The sequence below is a fragment of the Trichoplusia ni genome, chromosome 15 (assembly GCF_003590095.1).
Source record: "Trichoplusia ni isolate ovarian cell line Hi5 chromosome 15, tn1, whole genome shotgun sequence".
Taxonomy (NCBI): domain Eukaryota; kingdom Metazoa; phylum Arthropoda; class Insecta; order Lepidoptera; family Noctuidae; genus Trichoplusia; species Trichoplusia ni.
In genome coordinates this window covers 3,486,815-3,511,571 of record NC_039492.1, presented here as the reverse complement: position 1 = coordinate 3,511,571, position 24,757 = coordinate 3,486,815, and the positions used below count along the sequence as shown (strand labels likewise).

General features: G+C 33.9%; 2 protein-coding genes across 2 annotated transcripts in view; both read left to right on the top strand.

Annotated features, from left to right (window-relative positions):
* The first annotated feature begins 357 nt into the window (after positions 1-357).
* On the top strand, positions 358-23,961 carry LOC113501440. Its single transcript, XM_026882573.1, has 2 exons — positions 358-1,482; positions 17,289-23,961. The coding sequence occupies exons 1-2, from the start codon at positions 1,398-1,400 to the stop codon at positions 17,753-17,755; spliced, it is 552 nt and encodes a 183-aa protein (XP_026738374.1). The 5' UTR covers positions 358-1,397; the 3' UTR covers positions 17,756-23,961.
* The window catches only part of LOC113501389, a gene marked incomplete at its 5' end in the record, with an annotated part of 72,582 nt that continues 70,196 nt past the window's right edge, over positions 22,372-24,757 (top strand). The window contains one exon of the mRNA XM_026882520.1: positions 22,372-22,394. Coding sequence (XP_026738321.1) covers positions 22,372-22,394 — 23 coding nt within the window. The remainder of the gene's footprint in view (positions 22,395-24,757) is intronic.

Below are 24,757 nucleotides of genomic sequence, written 5' to 3'. Positions count from 1 at the left end.
ATTGCAGTGCAGGAAAATAAATAAATAAGAACAGCTATCAATGCAAAAAAAAACTATGTATTACGAGTCGGATTCTCGACATCGATGGTTCCGACAAATTGCCTAAAGAAACTACCCTCAAATTTTACGACTGTTACAATCGTTGCTTAACATTCGTGGCTCATTTTACAGAGGCAACATAAATAAATTATCTGTACCTAAAAATTGCAGTTGTACTATCCATCACTGGGTTTGAGGAGTAAACTCGTGACAGACGAAAGGACAGATAGCGAAGCCAGTAATTGGAGTCCGTTTATAATCTTTGAGATACGGAACACCGAGAATTAAGAAGCAAGAATATTAGCAAAACAGGTACAAAAAGACTTATTGTTCTAATTGAAATTTGATGTTACTTATGTTACGTACTTGTGGCTAATATTGACGTTCAATTAAATCAAGGTTAATGCCCTCTACCTTCCTACAATCATAGATTTTACCGCATAACAATACGAGTGTTTATTAGGTAATTATGTACATCACTTGAATATTAAACAATGGTGGAAAATATTTCGATATAAAACTTAAGTTTAACATTAATTAACGGTTTTGTACTATGACTTAAATTTAATTTACACTTTCGAAACGGTTTTTCCGTTTATTTGTCACTGGTTCTCCTAGCATTGTAGATAAGTCAGTCCTATCATTACTTTGGTATGAGATGAATATATTATATTTAAGATTGAAAATTCGTTTAAGTAACGAAATAGGCGTCGTTTTAAATTATAAGTAAAAACTTTCACGACATTTTCATTTAAGAATTTATTTAAGTAACAATTCCTATTCTAGAACAGCTTGACAATTATGGAAATTTGTTTCGTAACATTTGTTAAGAAGTGTCCAAAATAGGAAAGTTAAGACAAAATTTTCTTCCATTAAATTATGCGTAAACTTAACGCATAATTTAACACTAAGCATGCTAATTATTTCTAACCGAAAAGTGATTAATGAGGCGATAAACGTGCCTCATAATCTGATCACTTAATCAGAGACACGCAAGAAATGGAGACATCAATTAAATTGAACTTTAAAATAAGCGAAGGGTTCCAATGAAAAACGGATCAATTTGTAGCACGGACTTTCCCAAGTGCTACGGGCTACGAACATGCCATTCTGCAAATGTTTAGTGTTCGGCAGTATTACCGCTCGGCGGCCCGGTCAGTACCGCGCAAGCTTTCATAGGGAGCGCTCACGTCGCTCGTTCCCTCAATTTTACGCGCGTATTTACGCACGCTGCCATTCAACCTTAAATCCAATTAAAAATACTATGTGTGAGTGACCGTTAAATGCGTATAATGAGATAATCGATAATAAAGTATTTGGTAGTTGACAATGTGTGCGGAGGATGTGATTTTGGAAAAATGTTGAGGGCGTCCCGCGCGCGATGTTTGCTCGTAGGATTGCTGTGGTTCATGTTGTGTCTGGGCGATGTGGATGGACTTATAGGTGCGTATATAAATAATGAAATATCGAAATAAATTCAAAATTCGATGAGGGTTTTATTTAGCAGCTGATCCTTTTTGCACAATACAAAGCTAGTATTACTCAGGGTGATGCAAGGATTACGCTTCGCCATACATTCAAAACTTACAGTAGAAAACCCACACATTTTCCCCCGTCTGTATTGTCATTGTAATTTACATTCGTGTGTTTGCCCTGAACATTACTCATATTTTCATTACAAATATAATAATAATAAGCTTTTTGTTATAATAAATTCAAAGAAATAAAATCGTACAGGTATTTCGTGGATATTTATTTGTAGTAGAACGTTAATATTTCACTGTGTTTGAAATATACAAAGGAAAGACGCTTTTGTTTCTAATATTCCATTCTAATTTATACGTACCTTTTAGTATACATTTTTAAGCACCGTTCTCGTTTGAATGAGTTATCAACCCCCCTAAAAGCACGCTCTATATTTATCTATGCTAATGAAGACTAGCAGGATTGGGAATATCGCGAGAGTAATTTGTGCGCGCATTCGTTTGTGATAATCGATCCCTTGTTTTATTAATATAGTCGAGTAAGTATTTACTTGCTTTAGACCCCGAATTCACCTGTGTGTCTTGGTTTAAGTTAATAAATGATTATTGGCTAATTAAGAATGTTAGCTACAACTATGTAAAATTTAATCAAAATTTGCCCAACCGTTTAAGTGTGCGGAGTTATCAAACATACACACAAACTTTTGTTTCTATGATATTCGGGTTATTTTAACGAAAACACATCACTGAATCTCTATAAATGGGCTAATAATATGTCTGCTTTCGTTATTTATGATTAAGATCATTCAAATGTATGGATATGACATTTTCTTTGATATGTCACGTGATTGCGATAATAGACCTGTCATTTGCTAACCTTTGAGGGTTTCTGTCACCCTTGTTGTTGGTAGGAAGTTGCTGTTATTGGTTATAACATGGATATGTATGTATGTATAATTTGTAGTGTAGAGCTAATGTTTAAAGAATTACTGAATATAATTTGATCACTTGTGGGTCAGGGATATAAGTTTTTTTTTCTTTTTATAAAAACAACTCTCACATTAAAGACTTTTAATCCTTTCTTCGCGAATGTTTTCATAAACATTCAATTTGAATACAAAAAGACACTCAAACTCAGGAAAAAAATTCGTGAATCACAAAATAATTTTCCTACGCGGGGATCGAATCCGCGACATGTCGCACTCAGTGGGTATGGCCTGGTAACCTCAACCACTCGACTATCCGTGCAGGTTCTAAACCAAGTTCTCTATTTGAAGAATTTAAAGAACTCTATTAAAATAGGCCTGTGTTATCTATTCTTCTATACGGGAAGATATTCTCATTAAATCCATGTATCTACAAATGCCTATAAATACTTCTGTTTTTGATGAATTAGGTTTGGCAAACCACACCTCACGGCACGCAACTGTTGACTAATAGAAATGAGCTTTCTTTGTTAGATCGAAGGTCAAGACCTGAAAATTACCCTGCTTTGATAAATTATATCTGAAGATGAATGGGTATTTTATTAATTTTGATTGAAGGGAATTAGTATATTAATTATTTACTGGATAGTGTGGATACTATTTATAATTAATTGGTAGACTCTCTTTCTCGTTTGGAAATCGTATCATATCAATCGTACTCAAAATTTAATAGATTTATAATTAGGTTGTCCTTTGACCAGATCATGAGAAACCTCCATACAGCTTGCACACAGGAATATAATTATGTACATATAACTATTTTTTTCAGAGGTTTTGTTCACGTGAAAGACTACAGGAAGCTTTCGATTTTTTCTACGTGATCCTCTAAATTAGCATAGCGCTTTTTATTCCTGAAGTGGTTGACATGAAATAAACACCAAATGTAAAGTGAATAGCGATAATTACATACCTACATCAAAAGTAACAATTGAATCGAATAGGCCTAACAAACTAGTGCTAACAAACACCTCAAAAAGAAATTGATATAGGTATGTATCATTTCGAGACGACATTCTTATTTAAAATATTCAGATCAGTGTACAAATCATTAAAAAAAAATGCAACTCACAGCAAAATTCTATTATTATTAAAAAGTAATAAGTGTACGTGTGCCGAACACAAATTACACATTTGACGTATCATCGTGGCTTTAAACTTCGAACAGGCGACGACGCGCCGACAAATCGTTCTAACCCTCTAAAACTCATTCATAATTTCCATTGAATTCGCGCAGATGATTATTTCATACAAAATTATGACAGGCCGCCATTAATCCGCTGAGGGTTAAATTTTTTATAGAGAAATTTCGGCAATCGATATTGGTAGGGAGAAACATCCATTGTGTTGGATGAATGGATGGATGCTAGAGCCTGGTTGATGACAAAGAGCCACAAACAATTTCACTATTCATCCAGATTACTTTTTTACCGCCCTGTAATTTTATAGAACATGTATGTATGTTTGTATTGAACTCGTGTTGCTATAATTTTCTTTCCAATCAATGTGTGTATTTATGATTATTGTTTTAGCGCAGTGGCTACGGTTATAACTGCGTCAGTTTTATGATTCAGACGTTTTAATGCCTTCTATAATCATTTACATATAGGACACATAAAAGTCTCTTTTTAAGTCCATATTTAAGTTTAGATAGCAATGCGTTATTTGACAATGAGTTTGTAAAAATAGAGGTTTGTCCAATCGCTGCATATAGCAAAATACTTCTATTTACTTCTTACATGTTCAGAATAAAAACAATAAGAAAATTTTCTTATGCAATTGACTTAAAAACATACTGATAGCAGTTCCCTTTCCTGTCCCTCTTACGAGGGAAAGTGTTCAAGTGTTTGTCATGGCAAAGGGGTGCAGATTTCACCTGCCAAGACTGTCAATTTTGAAACTTCGCGTATTGTTTTTTATTGCAGCCCTATATCATCTCGGCGTTGACATAAAGAGGGTAGACACGACAGGGAAAATATCTTCGGGAATCACAGAACTCAATACTTAATGTACATTATTTATTCATAATGACTTACATTTAAAAGAAACCTTTGCTCGGATTTCTCATAGTAGGAAGCATTAATGCGTGGCAAACATGGCAACGTCATTCATAAAAGCCTCATTTGACTTTGACGTATTACAAATGTCAGTTTCTTCCTGTCAATCTTTACAGCTATCATCTACTCACATGTTCCATTTACAAATACTTACGCATCGCTTATTTAAAAAAGGAAAGCGACAGTTACGTTCCATCATTAATCAAGTTGCAAAGCAGTAGTGATGTTACACACCTTGATGTGTTGCCAGTGACCATTAAAAGCTGCTCTACCAATTTTAGGGTGCGATGATAAATAGTTTTCTCGATTCCCATTCGATATTCGAATCGTTACCACTTAATTTTATCGGAAACCGAACTATTCGATTTGACTTGATGACCATTAATTACAAAGTTTTATGCGAAGATTTTTTAACTGGCAACCGGATTAATGTTGCCCACTTCAGCTTCTGGGGAAATGTGAGGATGTCTGGAAAACAGCCTACTTTTATCAGAAATAAAAATTAGATTTTCATTTTGACTTTTCAGATATTTTAGTCTCAGATTTTGACTTTCGTTTTAGTTCATCTAAGTCCGATCTTCGCTTATCGAGAGTTACCTGACTTTTCTCTTTAAAAATTACAATATTTCCTTTCTTTCTTTCATGAGATATACCTCGTAGGTAGATGAAGTATGGATTCCATTTGTTCATGTTGTAACGAGTATGGATGTTTCCATTCATCATATAGATTTGTCGTGTTGGTCGTGCGAGCGTATTTCATTGCTGAAGGTAACCGGATCAACATGTCCAGCTAATACTGATGGGGTATCATGTATCTAGCAGTTCTATGATCTAGGTATAAAGTGTAAAGGAACATATTATTATTTCTATTAATTTGAAGTATTCGATTAGTGGTTATGCTAATCTGAGGCAACCATTAGCACTAACCACCATCACCAACTTCTTTTGTATGTTGCAAAAGATTATTTTTTCAAACCAAAATCTAACTTTTTCTATCGCCGACATTTAGTACAAAACGACTTCGTGTATCAGATAGAACTCGAATTAATATTTCGAATGTACTTTTTATTTTATATTATATGAAATAATAATTTAATTAATAAAAAGTGGGCTGATTACGTCACTCTTCGCTAAATTGAACTGATAAGTGACGTCAGACAAGACCGTTAAGGTCTTATTACCATCTTATTTTTTATACCACGATCGATTAATACAATACGTATACAATATTTTTGAGAAATCTTTCTTACCAACTAATTAGATCTCATACGTCAAATTTATATTTGCTAATATAAAAAAATCTTAATGAAAATACACTCTATGAACAAGCAATTTCATTTAGAACGGTGCGTGTCTATCAGGAAGCTAAAGAGAAGTGGGTCACTCTCAGCTGCGGGTGTACACAGATGCACGCGACACGACATTGTGGACAAACTTTATAAAAGATAAACTTTGCTATACAACGGCGAATTGAATTTGTTGTTTGCTATATAGGGCTATATATTTATTAGGCTTATTGGAAGCTCTATTCGTTGTAAGATTAAGGTTCCCATATTTTGAGTTTCTAGTTATTTGTAATATCAAAGGTAAATAGAACTCTATATAATTTTGAATCTCAAGCGACTTAGAGTGGCCTAGACAACGACAAATACAGAAGTTTTCGTGTCCTTTAAACATTTTTACAAAACCATTTTAAGAATAGAATACCAAAGTCTATTAATGGGATAACAAAATCTTTATAATTGTTCCAAAAAATCTAAATAGGCAACAAAATTAGCCTTATAATAGCGTTAAAATCCGTTTCTAGACTAAACAAATTTTATTACTTCAGCCTTCGTATTTGTCACTAATTCAAGCTTGTCTTTGACAGCCTAATCCATACATAATTCCCGCCTAAATTTATGTCACAATGTTGGTACAAATCCGTATTAAGACATGGAATTATCAATAAAAACTATTAAAACTAATTCTAGGTTTTATTGGAACATTTAAAAAAAGAAATGGCTGTTTGATTTATTTTTAAAATAGTGGTGAGCCATAAAATTATAATTGATGTCGTTTGGATTTAAAATAGGAACACTTTGAATCAGGAAGGAGACACTAATTGGGTGGTTTGTAGCCTCAGATAGCATATTTATGATCTATGATGACGTGATAAATCAACCATAGCGAATCTCTTAATCTTTGAACTTCAGCCTCGCTCATTGACTCGAAAAGACGAAAACTTCTTTTCTTTTTTCACCCAGGGTTATGTTGGTTTTCTTTTCTTTCTTTCAGGTTATATCAAAATTGTTAGACCTCCTGCATAGCAACCACAATTGTAGCAAAAGATGTTCATTTTTTCGAAACGTATCTAGATACACTGGTCACTTTACCTGATATTCTGAATCAGAAGTTAGACAATAAAATCAGCATAATCATACCAATACATCAGTCCAATGGAAACACTCATCCCCAAAACGCTGTCTCCACCCTTGTCTGCGAGGGTTGCACCCTCAGAGGTATTTGTACACTGAATTGATTTCTACAAGCAGTAAGCATCCCTTCAATTTTTCCTTTACATCTGAGAGCTGGTTTGACGTGTATTGTTTCTAAGTACCGTACCGACAGGTTTCCTTTTATTTGGCGATAGCTTGCACTTACGAACTAGCTTTTTTCAATATGGCTGCCGACTCCTGCCTGTTTGATTGTTTGTTTGACTGTGGAGTGAAAGTGAGGATATGGAAGGAAGAGGAGAATATTGGCTTCTGCTTATTGTTGAAATAAGGGCTACTTTTCAATGTTTTGCTAATTTTGTGTTTCGTGTATTTATTTTTGGGGTGGAGACTTATTTTTTTGGTACGAAGTTTTGGAGTGCGATTTAATTTTCTTGGTTAAAAAAAATCATTGAATTGTACTTTCTTTAGGTATATAACCTATTTGGCCTGCTACTGCTAGCTATGTCCTGTAGCTTCCAGATTGTTTGTGTTAGAGAAGTTGAGTTTTACATACAGAAGGAAATGAAGGAATAAATTTTAATATTGCTTGACTGACCCGATTGCTTAAGACTTAGGAATTTGGCAGCAACTTTGATGACTTATCGCATCTGCAATGAGCCTCTAAGTATGATTGGTAGTTGAGCCGACCTTCTTTTATTGATTTGTTTGTCAGTACAATCTAGAAGGAATATTTGATTCTGCACCCCTTTGTCCCAATCCCAGTCAACAAGCATATAAATGAGCATAAATAACACGCCGTAACGGTAAGTAGTGTTGTAGGGGGATAGGGCCTTATTTTATGTTGCTGAGTAATCTATCTGCATAAGTACGTATATAAATGTTTTACTACAGTAAAACATTGCCCGTGCGTAAGGGGACGAATTTCGAAGAATTTCCTGCAGTTTTCTATGACGACGTCTTCGTCTTTTCAAAATGGCTTGCGTCTTCTATAATTGTATGAAATGTACAATCAATATATTTACTTAAGCCTCCATTTGAATTATTCGTTTGTCATGAAAATGTGAGTTAAAGGACCCCAATAAAATTGAAAATACAGAATTTGTGCGCGAAAATGATCATGTGTTTTTTTTTAAACGGGCAAGACACTTTATCTTCTTTCATTGTCGTCACTTGATGATTTTTTTTTTTTATTTTTTTTTATTTGGGAAACAAACAGATGTAATATAGTTAATAAAATACATACAAAATAAACAGTACTCAATCCAGAACAGTTTCCACACTAAATTAAAACATTTGCGCCAAATGCGAAACTGAATAAAATTTAAAAAGAATTGCAAACAAATATAAACAATTTAGATAAAAAAAAATTGAAGTTACCTTACATCTACGTATCGAGGAATAATATTAATTACTAGAAGCATGAACCAGACAGTCGTGAACAGATTTTTTAAATTTGGGCAAAGAGATATAAAATATATCTAAATTACAACTATTATTAATTAGATTATTGTACAAGCGGCAGGATCTTATTATAAATAAGTTGTTACCATAATTAGTTCGGGTAGTGGGCGTATAAAACAAAAACTTGTCACGAACATTGAAACGCGGGCATCTCAGACCTATTTTGCTTAGGAGGTAAGAAGAGTCAACTTGATTTCTAACAATTTTATATAAAAATAGTAAATCTCGTTCATTACGCCGGGCCTGTAGAGTGGGTAAATAAGGTAGACTTATGGGGTGTTTATTATTTCTCCATGTCAAATGCTTCATTAATTTATTTTGGATAGCTTGTATCTGATCAATATAAATATTGTATTGCGGATTCCACACTATAGATGCATACTCGAGAATGGGTCTTACAATGGTCTTATACAGGAGTAATAATGTAGATAAGCGCTTAAAATCTTTAGAAACCCTCAACACAAACCCTAGTAGGCGATAAGCTTTATTCGTAACAGCAGTGATTTGGCTATCAAAGATTAGTTTACTATCCAACTGCACACCCAGGTCTCGCACCTCAGACACCCTCTTAATATTTTCATTATTCATAATATATTATAGTCGTATTCTATATATTTATTTTTTCTCGTATATGTGATGACATTGCATTTCTTAGTATTTATATAAAGCATATTTTTATTACAGTAGTTACATAAATTATAAATGACATTTTGTAGTTTGATGCAATCATCTTTACTCTTAATCACCTTATAAATTTTCTTATCGTCAGCATATAACAAAAAGTTCGAATTATTGAAAATTGTTTGAATGTCATTAATATAGATATTAAATATTAAGGGTCCGAGATGCGATCCCTGAGGCACACCAGATGTGATAGGTATAAATGTAGAAGAGAAACCTTTGATAGTAACAGCTTGTGTACGATTTTCGACGTAAGACTCTAGCCAGCGCAATAGATCACCATGTATCCCGATTACCTCAAGCTTGTGTAAGAGTAATCGATGAGAAATTTTATCAAATGCCTTTGAGTAATCGGTATACACGACATCAACTTGAAAGCCATTATCCATAGCCATGATTACTGTATCAATAAATTCGCACAAGTTAGTTTCGGTCGATTTCTTACTTACAAAACCATGTTGCTCAGTTATCAATATAGGTTTGACAAGCGGCGTAATAATGTCACAAACGATACATTCGAACAGCTTAGGGATAACACTAAGTTTCGATATAGGACGATAGTTTTTAATGTCATGTTTCAATGTTATGATAATTTGAATGCGACGAAAAACTTTGGGCTTATGCTTTATTTTTCCTTTCATTTCAATACACTGAAGCTATATTAAAAGCGTGATCGGATTTTGCTGAAACACGTTACATTGATTAAGCCATCAGAGATGGTCAACATTCGGGTCATTGCTGAAGAGTGATTTGGTTGCTATCTTCATTTTACGACCGGAACTTTACTCGTATTTGTTTATGTGTTTTCTTATTTTCCTGTTTATCAACGCTAATGTACCATTCGATCTTTTGATATCGCTAAAATTGTTATCTGTGAATGAAAACAATTAAATGTCTACTGGTTACGACCCCTCATCTTAAATATATTAAACCTAGAGGTTAGTAAAGCAATCTGTAACACTACCTTTTCTATTACGTATACTTACGAGTGTGTAAGTGTGATAGAAGCAATTATCTCCCAGAGGGGTCAAATATTCAGTGGCTACCTACCCCTCGTCAATAAACAGGAACATAGTACTGGGATAAAACAGCACACGTCTACCTCCAATGAAGCATTAAACTAAATTGCGCTTTGATACGTCCACTCAAAGTTTAATTTCGTATAATTAAGATTGCTCGACCACCATTTTAAGTTGAGCTCTGTTTATTTGTTAATCCCTTGCGTTTTAAGTATTTTGTGAAACGTCTAGTGGTTTGAGAGGTCCACAGAAACTGGTGGTTTAATAACGTTGTTTTGGCCCGTTGTCATGGCAACGGTTGATCCGAATTCGCAACACGATGGGGTGTTTTGTGGGAGTGAGATGGATATAGGCGGATTAGTGTGTGTGAAAGGGATAAAAAAGAGGGTTGGATGATGCACTGCGCACGGTCTGTGCATGGTTAAATTGCATTAGCGTTTGTACGTTCGCAATCTGTTGGAGTCGCGAATTTTAGTCGCGTGTGGAATGAGTTCATTCCGTGGAGTTTACGTAATCAAAGCATTCGTTTGTTAGGGAACAAATGAAAGCCTTGATTACGTAAACTCTATACTCTTTTTAGTTATTTCATGGTTTATAATGAAATTCGATTTTGTTCGTAATCGTAGGATTTTTCTCGAAAGTACAATATAGATTGCGCCAATGTTCCAGTGAGGAAAAAGCTTTCTTAAAAATCTATTCTATTACTATTATGATGATGCAGAAATATTATAAAAGATACTGTTATCAGCAGTTAGTCTTTATTAAGTCTTTAAGTCTTATTTAAAACTGAAAAAGGCTTACAAGGCTTTATTTCAAGAACAATATTTACTGTAGTAAAGTCAGGGTATGTTTTACTATTCATCCAAAAAATACCGAAAGACGAAACCAAAATATACGACGACATATACAGACAATACCAATAGGTCCCAAAAGCTTTGACAGTGCGCCATCACACCACACGACGCGATCACTTAAAATTCTTATTAAGCTACCAATTTAAGGGACATAACACGCTCATTGCTTACAAAATGAGCCGAAAAAAGGTCCAAACCTCCAGCTTACATAAGTAGAATACACCATGCATTAATAATATAAAGGGCTACCCGTGAGGGAATGTTGGCCCTTTGAATTATGCAAGCGACGCACAATAAGGATTTACGAATAAACCAGGACTTCTTTGATACATAAAATCCTGGGTTTAAGTCCATTCGGTGTGAGAAAGCAAAATGTTTGGGTATTTAATTTTTAACCGTTTAATTTTGCACAAAAGATTTTTTGGGCTGGAGTAAAATTTTGAGGACACAGGCTGTTAAAAATTACTTAATTTAATCAAATTATAAACTGACATTCACACAGAAAAGTTAAACACACCTCTTTAGGGCTTCACCGCTAACGGGGATGTCATTTCAAAAACCCATTTCTCCAATATACATACCTAACCATGAAAAATGAAACAAGAAACTCTAATGTAGATTTCAAATTTATAACATAATCGTGTTCATTTATTTCTTTCTATAACTTTTTTACTCCGTGCCTATAGTTGCGGTATTCGCACTGGCTGGCAAGTGGCGTTAGCTATTCAATTACTAGAAAAAGTCCGGCGCCATGACACATTGTACTCGACGAACACGTTTGCCGGCGCGACGTGAACGAACTAACATGCTTCGGGTGCCAATCATATATCATGTTGAATGATTTATAGGACTCGGTGGTACTAGGTAGCTACCCAGTATGTTTTCATTAATTTCCAATTAAAACATGAAGAGATTAAGGTTCAAAGTTGCGTGGCTGCATTCCGAAATTGTTTGTTGTCCAAAATGATACCAATTCTTGTTTGCGGTTAAAATTTTATGTTGTGCGTTTGGTAATTAAACTCATTATAAATGAAAATAAATGTATCAACAGTTTACATATTTGTTTCTTTTTTCTTAATACGAGAGTAAAAGAGATACCATTAGAATGTCAGATGACTTGAGATCTGAAGTTGCAAATTTTTGGTCAGACATCGATTACAAAATTAAGCTCTTTTATGCTATTTCTTGCAGTGTTTTGCTGTTTATAGTCGCATGTGAGCAGTTTGACTGTATCTGACTATAAAAACATGCAAAAGCGCGGATTGAGGCTCACCAGCATTATCGATTAGATTATAAACTGTCGCATTGTCGTTTCGGTCATTATAGTGCTAGTTGCAAACCAAAGTAGGATTGTTTAATCATATCATCGTATTTGGTTTATCGTAACTACAAGAATATTACGCTCTTAGATGAGTTAATCAAATCATTGTTTTGGTGAAGTAAATTCTCAACTCAGCAGTGAAATTTAGAAAGATATTTGTAGATTCATGTGAAGAATACTGCGAAAGTCGAATGGTAGAGTTTTTAATCTTGTTGTATTATTATTTTTCGTCTATAAACTACTATATCTAGGGATTATTCAAGTCCAGTATTCAGTAGCACACAGCTTAGAAAACAAAATTTCACTTATTTTCATCACAGCTCTTCTTACACTGGTCGATATTAACACATACATTTTAAAAATATGTAAAACCGTTCTTGTGATTGTGAAACTTTGTTTATTTACGGTATCAGAGGAAAGAGTCGATAAAAATCGTTGTCTTGTAAGTGATCGTAAATATTTATCAGCTGTTAATATTGTCTGACATTTACGATGCGTGCTGTATTGGTACTATTGGTCACTAGTGTAGTTTCATTGATAGATAATCGTGTTAGAATAGGTTTTTTATTGATGCATTGATATTGTGACACCTTATAAGAATAGTAGTAATGTTTTATTGTGATTTGTAAGTAGGAAATGTAGAACAGAATGGGTGGTTTTTTAAACGAATCTCGTCGTAAGTATTTTGAACCTTGTGTGGCAGGGGTTTCACAAACGTTTATCTTTCATGCACAACACATCCAGACTAACAGCTCGCAGATTTTGCATATACTTGTAATATAATATAATATTGGACAACATTCACACAACGCAATCTAGTCTCAAATTAAGCAGAGCTTGTGTTATGAGTACTAGACAAATAATAAACATACTTATATAGTTCTAAATACATACATATTATAGAGAAATTACACCCAGACACAGAACAAATGATCGTGCTCATCACACAAACATTTGTCCTGGGTGGGAATCGAACCCACGACCTCTGGTATAGCAGCCAGGGTCACTAACCACTAGATCAACAGGCCAGTCAACTGGTCACTAGACCAGTTGTTTTCTAATTTTCTTTCAAGAATTCTAAATAACAAGTTCAATTAATGTAACGTACATATGTACATAATTACTTAAAAGGAGAGACTCCTTTTAAGTAATTATACGTAAAATATACTGTAAACATTTGATGATTGAGGAATAAGTAATTTTATTTATATTTTTTGCACAAGCAATATTTTCGGAAGAAAAAGATAAGTCGTGAAGTTCATGCAAAGATACACTAACAGAAAAGTCAGCAAAAGATAAGACAAATCCGTTTACCTTTAGCAATACGCGCCGGTTTATCGAACTGATCTTTTGGCAGATAAAAGCATTCGTTGCTCACCGATTCGACAGCTGATTCCAACTTTCAACCAGTACTGAGACTTACTTGTAGTTGTGAGAGAGATGCCACTCTTTGCCATGTAGAGCGCTGTCCCGCTTCCACGTCCAAGTCTTGGGGTCTCTTTGAGGTGGTGGTACCAGACCTCTGTTCCTATTTGGATTGTTACGTTGGTATATTCAACTGGAAATTCGAAGCCATTTTGTATTTTTAATGGACATTTGTTTGTGTTCGAGTGCAGTTCCGTGTTGGCTTTATAATTAAGAACGAACTAGCAAATACGTTTTGTGGAGAATTTGATTTTGAGTTTTAAAGGAATTATGAAGTTTCAATGAGAAGAGATCTGTGTCTAGTTAATTGATACGTTCTACAGGGGCTTTAATAAAACCTCGGTGTAATATTAAACAAAAAAATATCTCAATGAAGGTTGTTATCCTAGAAAACAAGTCCACACTGTCATTTTTTTTTTAAAGAAACTCCTGGGAAATATGCAAGTAAAAGAGCCTTTGCTGGGTCAGATAGTTTTCATAAAATAATCGACTTCCACACATTTTAATAAATAATCCAAAAACTCTACCTCTAATACTTCTAAAGAAACGTATTTTAGCCTTAACATTGAAAATTAAAATAGACATTTTATAACAGTTATGCCTATAATAGTTTACGTTATTAAATTTATAAACAAAAGTGTCTATAAACAAATCGTAAACGTGTCCGATCGATCACGGGAACTATTAAAATTATGAAAGCTTAAGTATAAACATTGACAATCCATTAGAATTTATATTAGACCTTTGATATTCTAATGTGATACGTAGTAAAACACTTACTGCTGTTCTAGGGTTGTCACCTTGGTGATGATTTTTTTTAAATACATTTTTGAGGAAGTTTTTCTTTTTAGGAGAAATCGAATGAGTGACATAGGTAGGTATAGTAACAGATGCATTTTAATTTACTGTCTTTTGAATTTTATGTCCACTCTGCTGTAAAAAAAATATTCCAGGTTTCTTTTTTAAAGCGTTTTTGTACTACGGATTTTAATTTATGTGTCGCGAGGTTTTGACAAATGTTTAAGTCCCGTACAAAGAAATCTGGACTCAGTATACGCATTGGTGGTAGGTACACGTCTTGCACGGTGGTTAACCGACTATCTGTGCAGTCATTTGTATTGTTTATAAAGTTTGTATCAATAAACAAAAATGTTATTAATTATTAAAATAATTAATTGATTGCATAAACATATCACACAACATAAGCGAACGTGTACGCATTTTATTTAAAAAATATTTACTCATCATTAACATACATACAAAACTTTAAAATCTAAAAGTGTCAACCCTAATTAGACATCTGTTTGTGGTCCGTTATACCATTGAATATTAATCGCGGCCGCGACAGGTTGAGTGTATGTTAAGCGATGCACCTGAGAGCGTGGAGGGTTAACAGATCAATTAATCAATTTACAATGGTAACTTAATTTTTATGGCAAAATTTACATTTTCATTTTAACTTATTTCGTGGAATCTATATGTATATTAATCGGAGAGTAAAGTAAGTTATTAGTCTCCTATCAAGTTAATGACAGTGATATTTTTTTTATTATAGTGTAGTTGCTACGAATACATCATCTGACAAAACAACTCTCAAGCTATCACAGTTCATGAGATAGAGTCTGGATACAAACTGACGGACACGTAGCGGAGCCGTAGTAATATCGTTTCGTTTTCAGTATGTGGATATGGAACTCTAAAAATCACATAAAAATCTATTCAAATCATTCCATTAAAATTGTAAACTAATCTTCAGATAATTTAATGACTTTTTGAATGTTTAAACAGTAATGAAAAGTGATATGCTAAAGCGACCTCTTTTACTGCCGTGAAACATAAGGTAATCAGAAATCCGAACTCTACGAATATTTAAAATAAGTAGGTAAATGTAAACAAACCACGAATTGAATAAATCAAACAAAAAGTATCTCATGGGTCCATAAAGATATATTTTTCGTCTTTCAATTAATTTTTATAAGTGCATAAATGAAGATCTTATATCAATAAAGCGAAAATCTATCAAAGAAAAGTTGGTCTTAGCTAGTTAGGCAAGTTAGGCTTATAAATATTAAATAATAAGTTGTAGGGTGACCACGTCTTAAAGTAATGTTTTATGGTTGCGGAAGGGTTACAGCGCAATACACGGCGTAGAGTTTCATCTCTCTTTAACACCTGCAATAATATTACTCATAAAGTTTTTAAAATTAAACTTTTTAGATCGAAGTCATTTTAGAATGTCCCGTTTCTAACGACCTTCAAATATGTATAAATAACAAGGGGGCCCTCAATTTAACGTGCTTTCCGAAAACGTTGTTTTTCTTTTACTCTGTCCTTGATTAATAGTTTTTTTACCTAATTAGTTAGTCTCATAAGGTAACATTTTGAACGTCACTTTCGAATGTACAATGTCTGACGTTGATCACGTTTTAGCCATTGATATCTGCGGCCGTTATCCCGAATCCCTTAACTCTAATATTAATGCTATACGCGTGAGGGTAATTTTAACTCTTTTAATTAGGACTTCAAATTGACTATGTTAGTGTGTATAAAACTTGCTTTTGTGAATGTATCAGACAGCTCTTTGACGAGTGATTTTCTCATTTTACTTCTTTATTCTTCTTGAAACTTAAAAGCGTCAATTTGCTTACCTTTGTCTTTGTTCTTCATTCTGAAAATCAGCAACCAGTTCTACAGTGGAACAGTTCTTCCGTTCTACGTCATGCTTCTACAACAATCATAAGAATACCCTAAGACGAGGTAGTAGACGATCTGATAGTCAGTCGTTGATATCTAGAAGACAATAAAATGCTTTAAGGAAGAAAGAAGGCTGAACCCATTACAGCAATTAAACGGCAAGGGTCGAAAAATATCGTAACATGACGAAATACATATTTAATTTTGCAAAAGGTATATAGGTATATAGTCAGAAGCTTGTAAAAGTCTGACAGCCAGTCTAACCAAGGGGTATCGTGTTGCCCAGGTAACTGGGTTGAGGAGGTCAGATAGGCAGTCGCTCCTTGTAAAAGGCTGGTACTTAGCTGAAACCGGTTGGACTGGTAGCCGACCCCAACATAGTTGGGAAAAAGGCTAGGCCTATGATATTTAACTCTATTGATTGAAATAAATTTCGTATTCGTATACATAGGAATTTGGTAAAACCGTTTTTTTTTTTGCATTTAAGAATCATATGTTAGATCTTATAAGCAAATTTCCGTGAGTCACTGTTTTAAAGCAAATCGCACTAGCAGAGTAATGTATGTAGGTATAGGCCTAAAATATTAGCCATGAAATTGTAATACTCTTTGGTTGTAAACAATACGCCTACATCTAAGCGACAAGGTTAGGCCGAAGGAAGTACCGATTTTATTTTAGATTTTGATTTGAATCGTCCATTTAGGACGAAGTCGTTATAAAAACTAACTGAAACCCAGTAGCAGAAAGAAGTGCAAGTGTTTTAAAGTAAGCAGTATCAGGATGAACGTCGAGTCAATCCACCACTTTTATAAATTTCCTTTCCTTGTTCCAGAAATAGTGGAAGAGCAACAATGTCACGACAACGAGTTCCGGCTCACCTGTCGCGACCTCGACTCACACATAGCAGTATTAGAGGCCTGGTACACCTCCTACGAAGACTACCACCAGAACACGACCACCCACGAGAGCCTTCACATCAAAACTGAGAACGACTCCGAGCTAAACCGAGTCTTCGTATATTCTAGTCCAAAACACAACGGGGTCTACGAACCCTCAAATCATTCCATATTCGAAAATACAACAAACGTTAATAATAGTTTTGAGTTTAATGAGTTCGTCAATGATACGACCTTTTTTAATGATACTGTGGACTTGTCTGTGGATTATGTGAATGTGACGGATTGTGGGGTGCCGTCGTTCGCGAGGAGTTACGCGAGCTGGCGGGAGGGGGACAAGAGGAGACGGCAGCCGTCCAGGGAGGCCTCTGTTAACCTAAGAGCGCCTGTTAGTTATCGGTGAGTACTTTACTTATTGGTAAACGGAATCGAGGACTGCACAAATACTTTTTGCGTGCAAGGATCGAATGATGACAGTGGCTTTTGGCCCTCGTCAGGTAACCACTGTGTAGCGAATGGTGAGGTGAGGTAATTTAAGAGCCGAGGTGTATAAGTTCTTGGTTCCGAACGGATTTGGTCATCAAAACTATATTTAATACGGAAAACAACGTATTTCCCCGCTTTTTTCTTTGTTCTTTTTTACTGGTATTTTGGGATGTAAGCGTCACTTTCACTGACGACCGATATCTTTTTCAGTGTTTTGGATGAGATGACACGAAACGATATTAACGTTTCATAACATAATAGTTTTTCTTACAAGATCGCATTGGCTTGTTGTTTGTAAAACAAATATTTACTGTTTATCAAAAATAATGTTCTCAAATACATGTTATATGCATCCGGTGCATCTGACACGAAATTGCCGTCCGTCCAATTTTGCGAGACTGAGTCAGCTGGCATAATAAATTGGTATTTAAAAATAAAATACAACAAATTAGTCAGCTGTCCAAAGCCAATATCAACAACTGTACGTACACGCATTACACATAAAGAGAAAAAACAAAAAAGCAATGTCATTCTTATATTTGGAATCAGATGATTAAAAGATTCACTCCATTTTTAAATTTAGAAATGTCAACGAAAGCGTTCATAAATTGTCCAATTTCGTATTTCAAAATAAGAATGTGAGTCGTGAATTGGCCGTTAGCGCGGGCCGCCATTAAATTATCCAATTACCTTCTTGTAAGGTAACGCATTTATTCTTGTAAACGTTATTTTGACGCATGTTTCAACACACCGAGCTTAAGATAATCTTTAGATTAATTTAAGATTCACGTTACCTTGTATGAATTTATAATGAAATAGGTAAGTGGTATTAAGAAATATTCGCCAGGGAATAACAAAGGCGGGAGCTGTTTATCTCGTTTTAAAGAACGCTTTGAATCTTTTTTTATACGCCTTGCATAAGTGAAAATCGCAATAAATCTTAAGGCATTTTAGTTAAAATATTTTAAAAGATTCCCCGTGTAAGATTTTCGTTGTTAGCCAGATTGTAGATTTATTCGATCGATCGTAATTCGTATATTTTGACTATATTTTTGAACACGTATAGGCAATCAAATTGGCCTTTACTTGTTTTTTAAGTAAGACTGTCAACATTACTTAAACGAGATGGGAATACACAGCACATAGCGTTATCTTGCTTTTACAAAGGCAACAATCACACTTATAGTTTTCACAGATCCAACCACCATCTCTTAAAGCTATATGATTGTACTTGTAGAAAAGAGATGCCGTTCCACACCGCTCTACACCTGTCACTCTTCCACGACCGCAATGAGAATTCTTCGAGATTAGATAGTAGGCCCCCAGATCATAACATAGTACAAATCTATAATCTGACGTGTGGTCCGTCGAGTTTATTATTCATTGCGTTCGTCATTTGTTTTTAGTGTTCGGCACACGTAACGATGTCAATGATGCATTCCCGTGGGAATGAGTTTTACGTAGTGTTACATATAAGTAGGCTTGGAGAATATCAATGGGTGTCGCAACTGTTGGGATTAAGGTGTCGATCCGAGATTATTACTGACTGATCGGTGTGCTTTGAAATTGATAGCGGAGGTTTTTATAAGTTGGATTGATATTTTTATATGTAGATCGTGCTGCGTATCGATAACGATAGATTATTTTATTCTTTCTTTAATAAAAAAATGAATGAACCGATTCGGCTTATTTTAGTCTTTAAATATTCGTAGAAGTTCAGGGAAGGTTTAAACTTAAACAGTAGTAAAATATAGAAGAGTTGCAAAAAAAGTGTACATTTATCTGCATTGTGATCATCGACTTTGTTTCAATTTATTCTTTTGGGTTATCCGAGTAGGTACTCTAAATACCGAATCCAAAACCACACATACTCGTAGGTAATAGTCAGGAATCTTGTTCCTCGAATTGTGTTTCAAATAATTCTCATTCATCCCATATTACGCATTATTCTTTGTTTCTAATAAAATCTGTAACACCAATAATCTCATGCACATTTTATGTCCAATTTGTTTTTGGACCTGTATAGATTTATTTCAGTATAAGAAGTATCATTTTCCTCACAATGTCAACCACTTGTCTTACTTATACCTAACATGTGTAGCAAGACGATCGTTATTTAGCTAGACTAGACCAAAATGCGACATTAAGTCCTCTAAATTTATGTCTGGAGTTTGTAACTTCAAAATCTTGGAAACTTTCAATTTGACCGCATGGTGTGAGTTTAGAAAAGTTGAAATCATACGAAAAGTGTGTGCAAATGGATTTTAAAACATATGATGGATGGATACATGAGGACAGAATTATGAGTTTCCTATATAAATGTATGTTCTTCTTGTTCCTAAGCTTAATTTAGGAAATCCTCAGATAGCGTATTTAGCAATTAGCTTATTTAAAATGTAATAGTAAGTGTGTAAACTTAATTGATTACATACTTTTAAAGAACAATTAGTATGTTATCAATTAATTGAGAACTAGATGTCTCCTTCCATTGTTTCTTTTAAGTTAATCGTTGATAAGGAGAATAGGTATCGCCTGATAAAGAATACAATTTGGAGAGCAGTAATTTGAGGAGACATAATAGATTAAATTTTATATATAGTTTAACACCAAAAGGCTTAAGCGACATGCTATTGAGGACCTGGATCAATGGACTCTTGTTCCTAGTGCACAACATGGGACTAGCACTCAAGTGGGAGAGCAGTTCCTCAACGCCATAATGCCCAGCAAAAAAGCTGCTTATAGTGGATCCACTGATTTTAGCTGAAAGAGAACATAAGGAAGAAAGGTAATGTGCGTATTATAAGTACCAGGGACACAGAGGCTTCCGTACAAAGGGATACTGTATACTATGTTATGTATTTTTTTTTCTTCAATAAGACGAGGTGCAAGCGGGCCCATATATCGACGAAAACTGTCACGTCGTAACGTTCCTCTTAAATTTCACCTGTATAGTTATCACGGTTCGTGAGATACAACCTGGTGACAGACGGATTAACTGCAATTTCTCTATTAAAGAGTTATTTTTTTACCCTTTGGGTATGGAGCCCTAAACATATATTAAAACTTAACTAGTGAAGACGAACCCTTGGCATATACTACTGCACAGAAACACAAAATATAAACGTGTGTTGCAATAAATAGATCTTTATTTTTAATTCGCGTAAACTAGTTCCTTGGTTCGGGTTTACATCAATCGCAGTTTCTGTTTATAGATCTTGCTTATTTTTATACGTAGGTATTTATAACTGTACCTACTATTTTAGTATAAGATTATTTTTAAATCCTTGGTTTTTTAAGCCAAGAATTACTTATTTGATAAGTGTTTCACGTGTCTGGCTGACTGCGACATTATTTTGTTGTCTTTCAGAAAAAAAAACATTATTTTTCTCCTCCATTTTGATCTCTACTACCTGTCTTCTCTATTTCTTTGCCTCAACATTCACTTATATACGCCAATTTTCTTTTTATTAATTAAATTATTAATTTAAATTACTTTAAAACATTTTAATCAATTAACCATTGCTGTAGGTCTCAATAAACCAATTCGATTTCATTAATAGTCTTACTAGTAAAAAGCATTTCATTACAATCAATCGTATAACTTAAACAAATTGAATGAGCGAGTCAATTACAAATGCAGTTTAAAACTCCAATCATAAATAAACCTTAACAACAAATATTAAAGTTTAAAATGATTCGTTAGAATTGGGGTACGCGTAACGGTAGATAAAGATAGCTATTTGTCAATTGATGCGTCTTTAAATGGTGATTTGAGTCAAGGGTTATCACTTATTTAGGGCACGATGAGCGATAGCGGAAGGTAATTGATCTTTGCAAAGTGAGCACGTGCCAACCCTTACGTATCTAAATTAATAACGTAAGTTTAATTTTTAGTAGGGTTGTTACTGTTTATTTAGTATATCTGTGCTGTAATAATTGAAGGTTACCTTCAAAAAGAGATGCAACGACGACGACTTTAACAAACGATGTTTTTCATTACACTTTTTATGGACAATTTGCTGACACATTTATTATTTAGTAAGAACTCGGGTGTTTTAATAATAATTCGGAGAACTTTAATAAGTTTATTAAGTAGGAATTAGTTTGTTACAAATATTTGCCTCAAAGGCTTTGCCATCAAGGAAAAAAATAACGCGAAGTCATAATACTCTACAGAGGACCAAATCTAGCCTTATTCCTGTATTATCGTTCCAAAATCATTACTTTTATGAAATTCCTTTTTTAACGGCTTGTAAATGTCACAATTCACGTTCGGAATTTTACTAGCGCATAGGGTTCTAAAATTAAAATCGAGAAAATTTCTTGTTTCGTCGTTTTAAAATCTCAGTGAGTGACGGACAGACTTTTAAGGAACTATAAAATTGTTATAAAAGTGGAATATGTGGTCTCGTAAATGTTTTCTGTGCAATAAATAAGGTGTTTTAAGAGCTGAAAACTTCATGCTATGTTACTTTTGAGGTTATATAATCCTTGCCTTGGTTTTTGTTGTTGTTGCGTTTGCATACGATCTTTTTTAAAAGTGCCGTTGCAGCGGGGTAAGTGAAAAAGTTTATGGGGATACTTCGTGAACATACATATTTTTCTTTAGTGTGTATGTTTATACAAAATTCGTGATAAGTGTGTATAAGGTTTTGTTTTAATAAGTAAAAGGAGAGTCTAATCTTAATACAAACCTGACTTAATTGAGATTGAAAAAAAACTATGCATAGGTGTGTCACATTCTTAAAAAAAGTGCAAACTATCTCTTTAAAGTATCATAATTACGACTACAGCTGATACCAGCATGTAGTTAAATAAGTATTTTAAAGCGCATTACAATTAGATTAATGAAATGTCACCATATCGTCACCATGGAGTATTCGTACAATTTGACAGCGGCATTCAGACAGACAGCCAGACACGGAACTGAAACGCACTGGTTTTATTACTTCTAATAAAACTAGGGAATTATTGCGTATGCTCTGGATTATTTGACAATCGTTCCTGAAATAAAGTAGATGTTTAGATGTGAAGATTAATAAAAATGTGAAGATAGGCAAATTTGTTAGAAATTAATAGGTAAAATAGACGTTATTATATTCTACCATTTCTGATATTCAAATAATAAACTTAACCAAATATTTTAGTTATACTACTTAAATCTACTATGCTAAATACTTACAATGTAATATTAAAAATGTGATTGTACTTAGTTCTTTTTGTTGCGCTTTCACGAGAATAACACCAAACCGATGACATATAGCTCTCGAAACGATTGGGCTGTATCGGTTTAGTTTGTTTTTTTTATTAAAATCGAATTGTGTGAGAGTAGTCTTAGACTTACGGAGGGAGTTTTACTATTGGTGCTTTCTTAAATTTTTCATTTTATCTTATATATAATAATAGTGATCATATTAATATTGTTGTTGTGGATGATATATTTTCTGCTGTATTGAGAGTTTGAACACACCTCCAAACGATCCCAACAAACACGTAACGATGCATATGACGATAATAGCCCTTCAGAATAAGCTTCTAAACCTCTTTTATTTAGTTAACCTATTTACTCACAATTGAGTGTGAAAATAATTATCTAAGTATACGTTTCTAATTAGGCCGCAGATGTAGTAACGAAAGGGTAATAGCTACACATGTTACATATCAGATCTTTTACCGGTACACTCTAGAAGAAAAACGTTAGCGAAATTAATAGACACGGCCTGACAATAAGTCATCGATTTTAAAAGCAGCAAATTGAGTTCTTGTAGTAACTATCGCCCTTGTCAGCCTTGTTAGCTAACGACAAAGAACTCCGGTTGGGTCCGAAACTAGTCAGGCAATCCCGATAAATATGCCTGTTGCATCATTAAGTAGCAAATAGTATGTTTTAAATCAAGGGGAATGATATTTAAATGACATAATTTTGTTTTTCTTTTCTGAGTTATCATGTAAAGGACTCCTTGGCGATACCGCTCAGAGAGGTGTAAATAATGTGCGAGCTGAAATTGTGCCTCATATACCTAATGATTTTTACTAATATTCAGCTTTGTTCATTCTGTGAAAAAACCTTTAGAATTGAATTTGACGAACTTGAAATCAACTGCTTTGAAATTGTTTTGCATATTTAAAACACAAAAAAAAATCTGGTAAACTTATGTCGTATATGTTAAATTTATTCGTATGAAAAGGAAGTATAGTATAGTAAGTATACTATAAATACAATTAAAAAAACCTTTTTATCCAATATTTGAAGGATATATTAAAAGAATATTTTTCACATTTTTTTATGTTATAGATTCCAAACAAAATACGGAGCATCTATTTTTGACTGTCTATTAAAAACAACTGACGACTTTCTTTTCTGAGTTATCATGTAAAGGACTCCTTGGCGATACCGCTCAGAGAGGTGTAAATAATGTACGAGCTAATATTTTGTCTCATATACCTAATGCTTTTTACTAATATTCAGCTTTGTTCATTCTGTGAAAGAACCTTTTCCCTTATTAAAAGCAGGAACGCACGTAAGTCACTACGCTTGCAGGTTGGATCATTATGATTTGAATTATTTATTATCATGTGCCTTTCGTTGTTGATTGTACCACTGCCTTTTTCTTTGAAGTTATTTGAAGGCGGCACTTGTAAGCGGTTTTGGTAATTACGCCATCTATTTATGTAATTGCGTACTTTTAGACAGCGATAAACAAAGTTTTGTGGTTTCTTCTCTTTATTAACTAAGTTTTAATTCGGTATTAAATAGGTAAAATAAATTATATTACCTATAAAATAAATTATATCTTGATTACTTCCTATGAAGCAAGATGGCGCAATACACTTCAAATACAACAGTATCGCTTTCAAAAATACTTCATACATTTACTGAACTTGCACATATTTTACGAAATTTATTTACATAGATAGT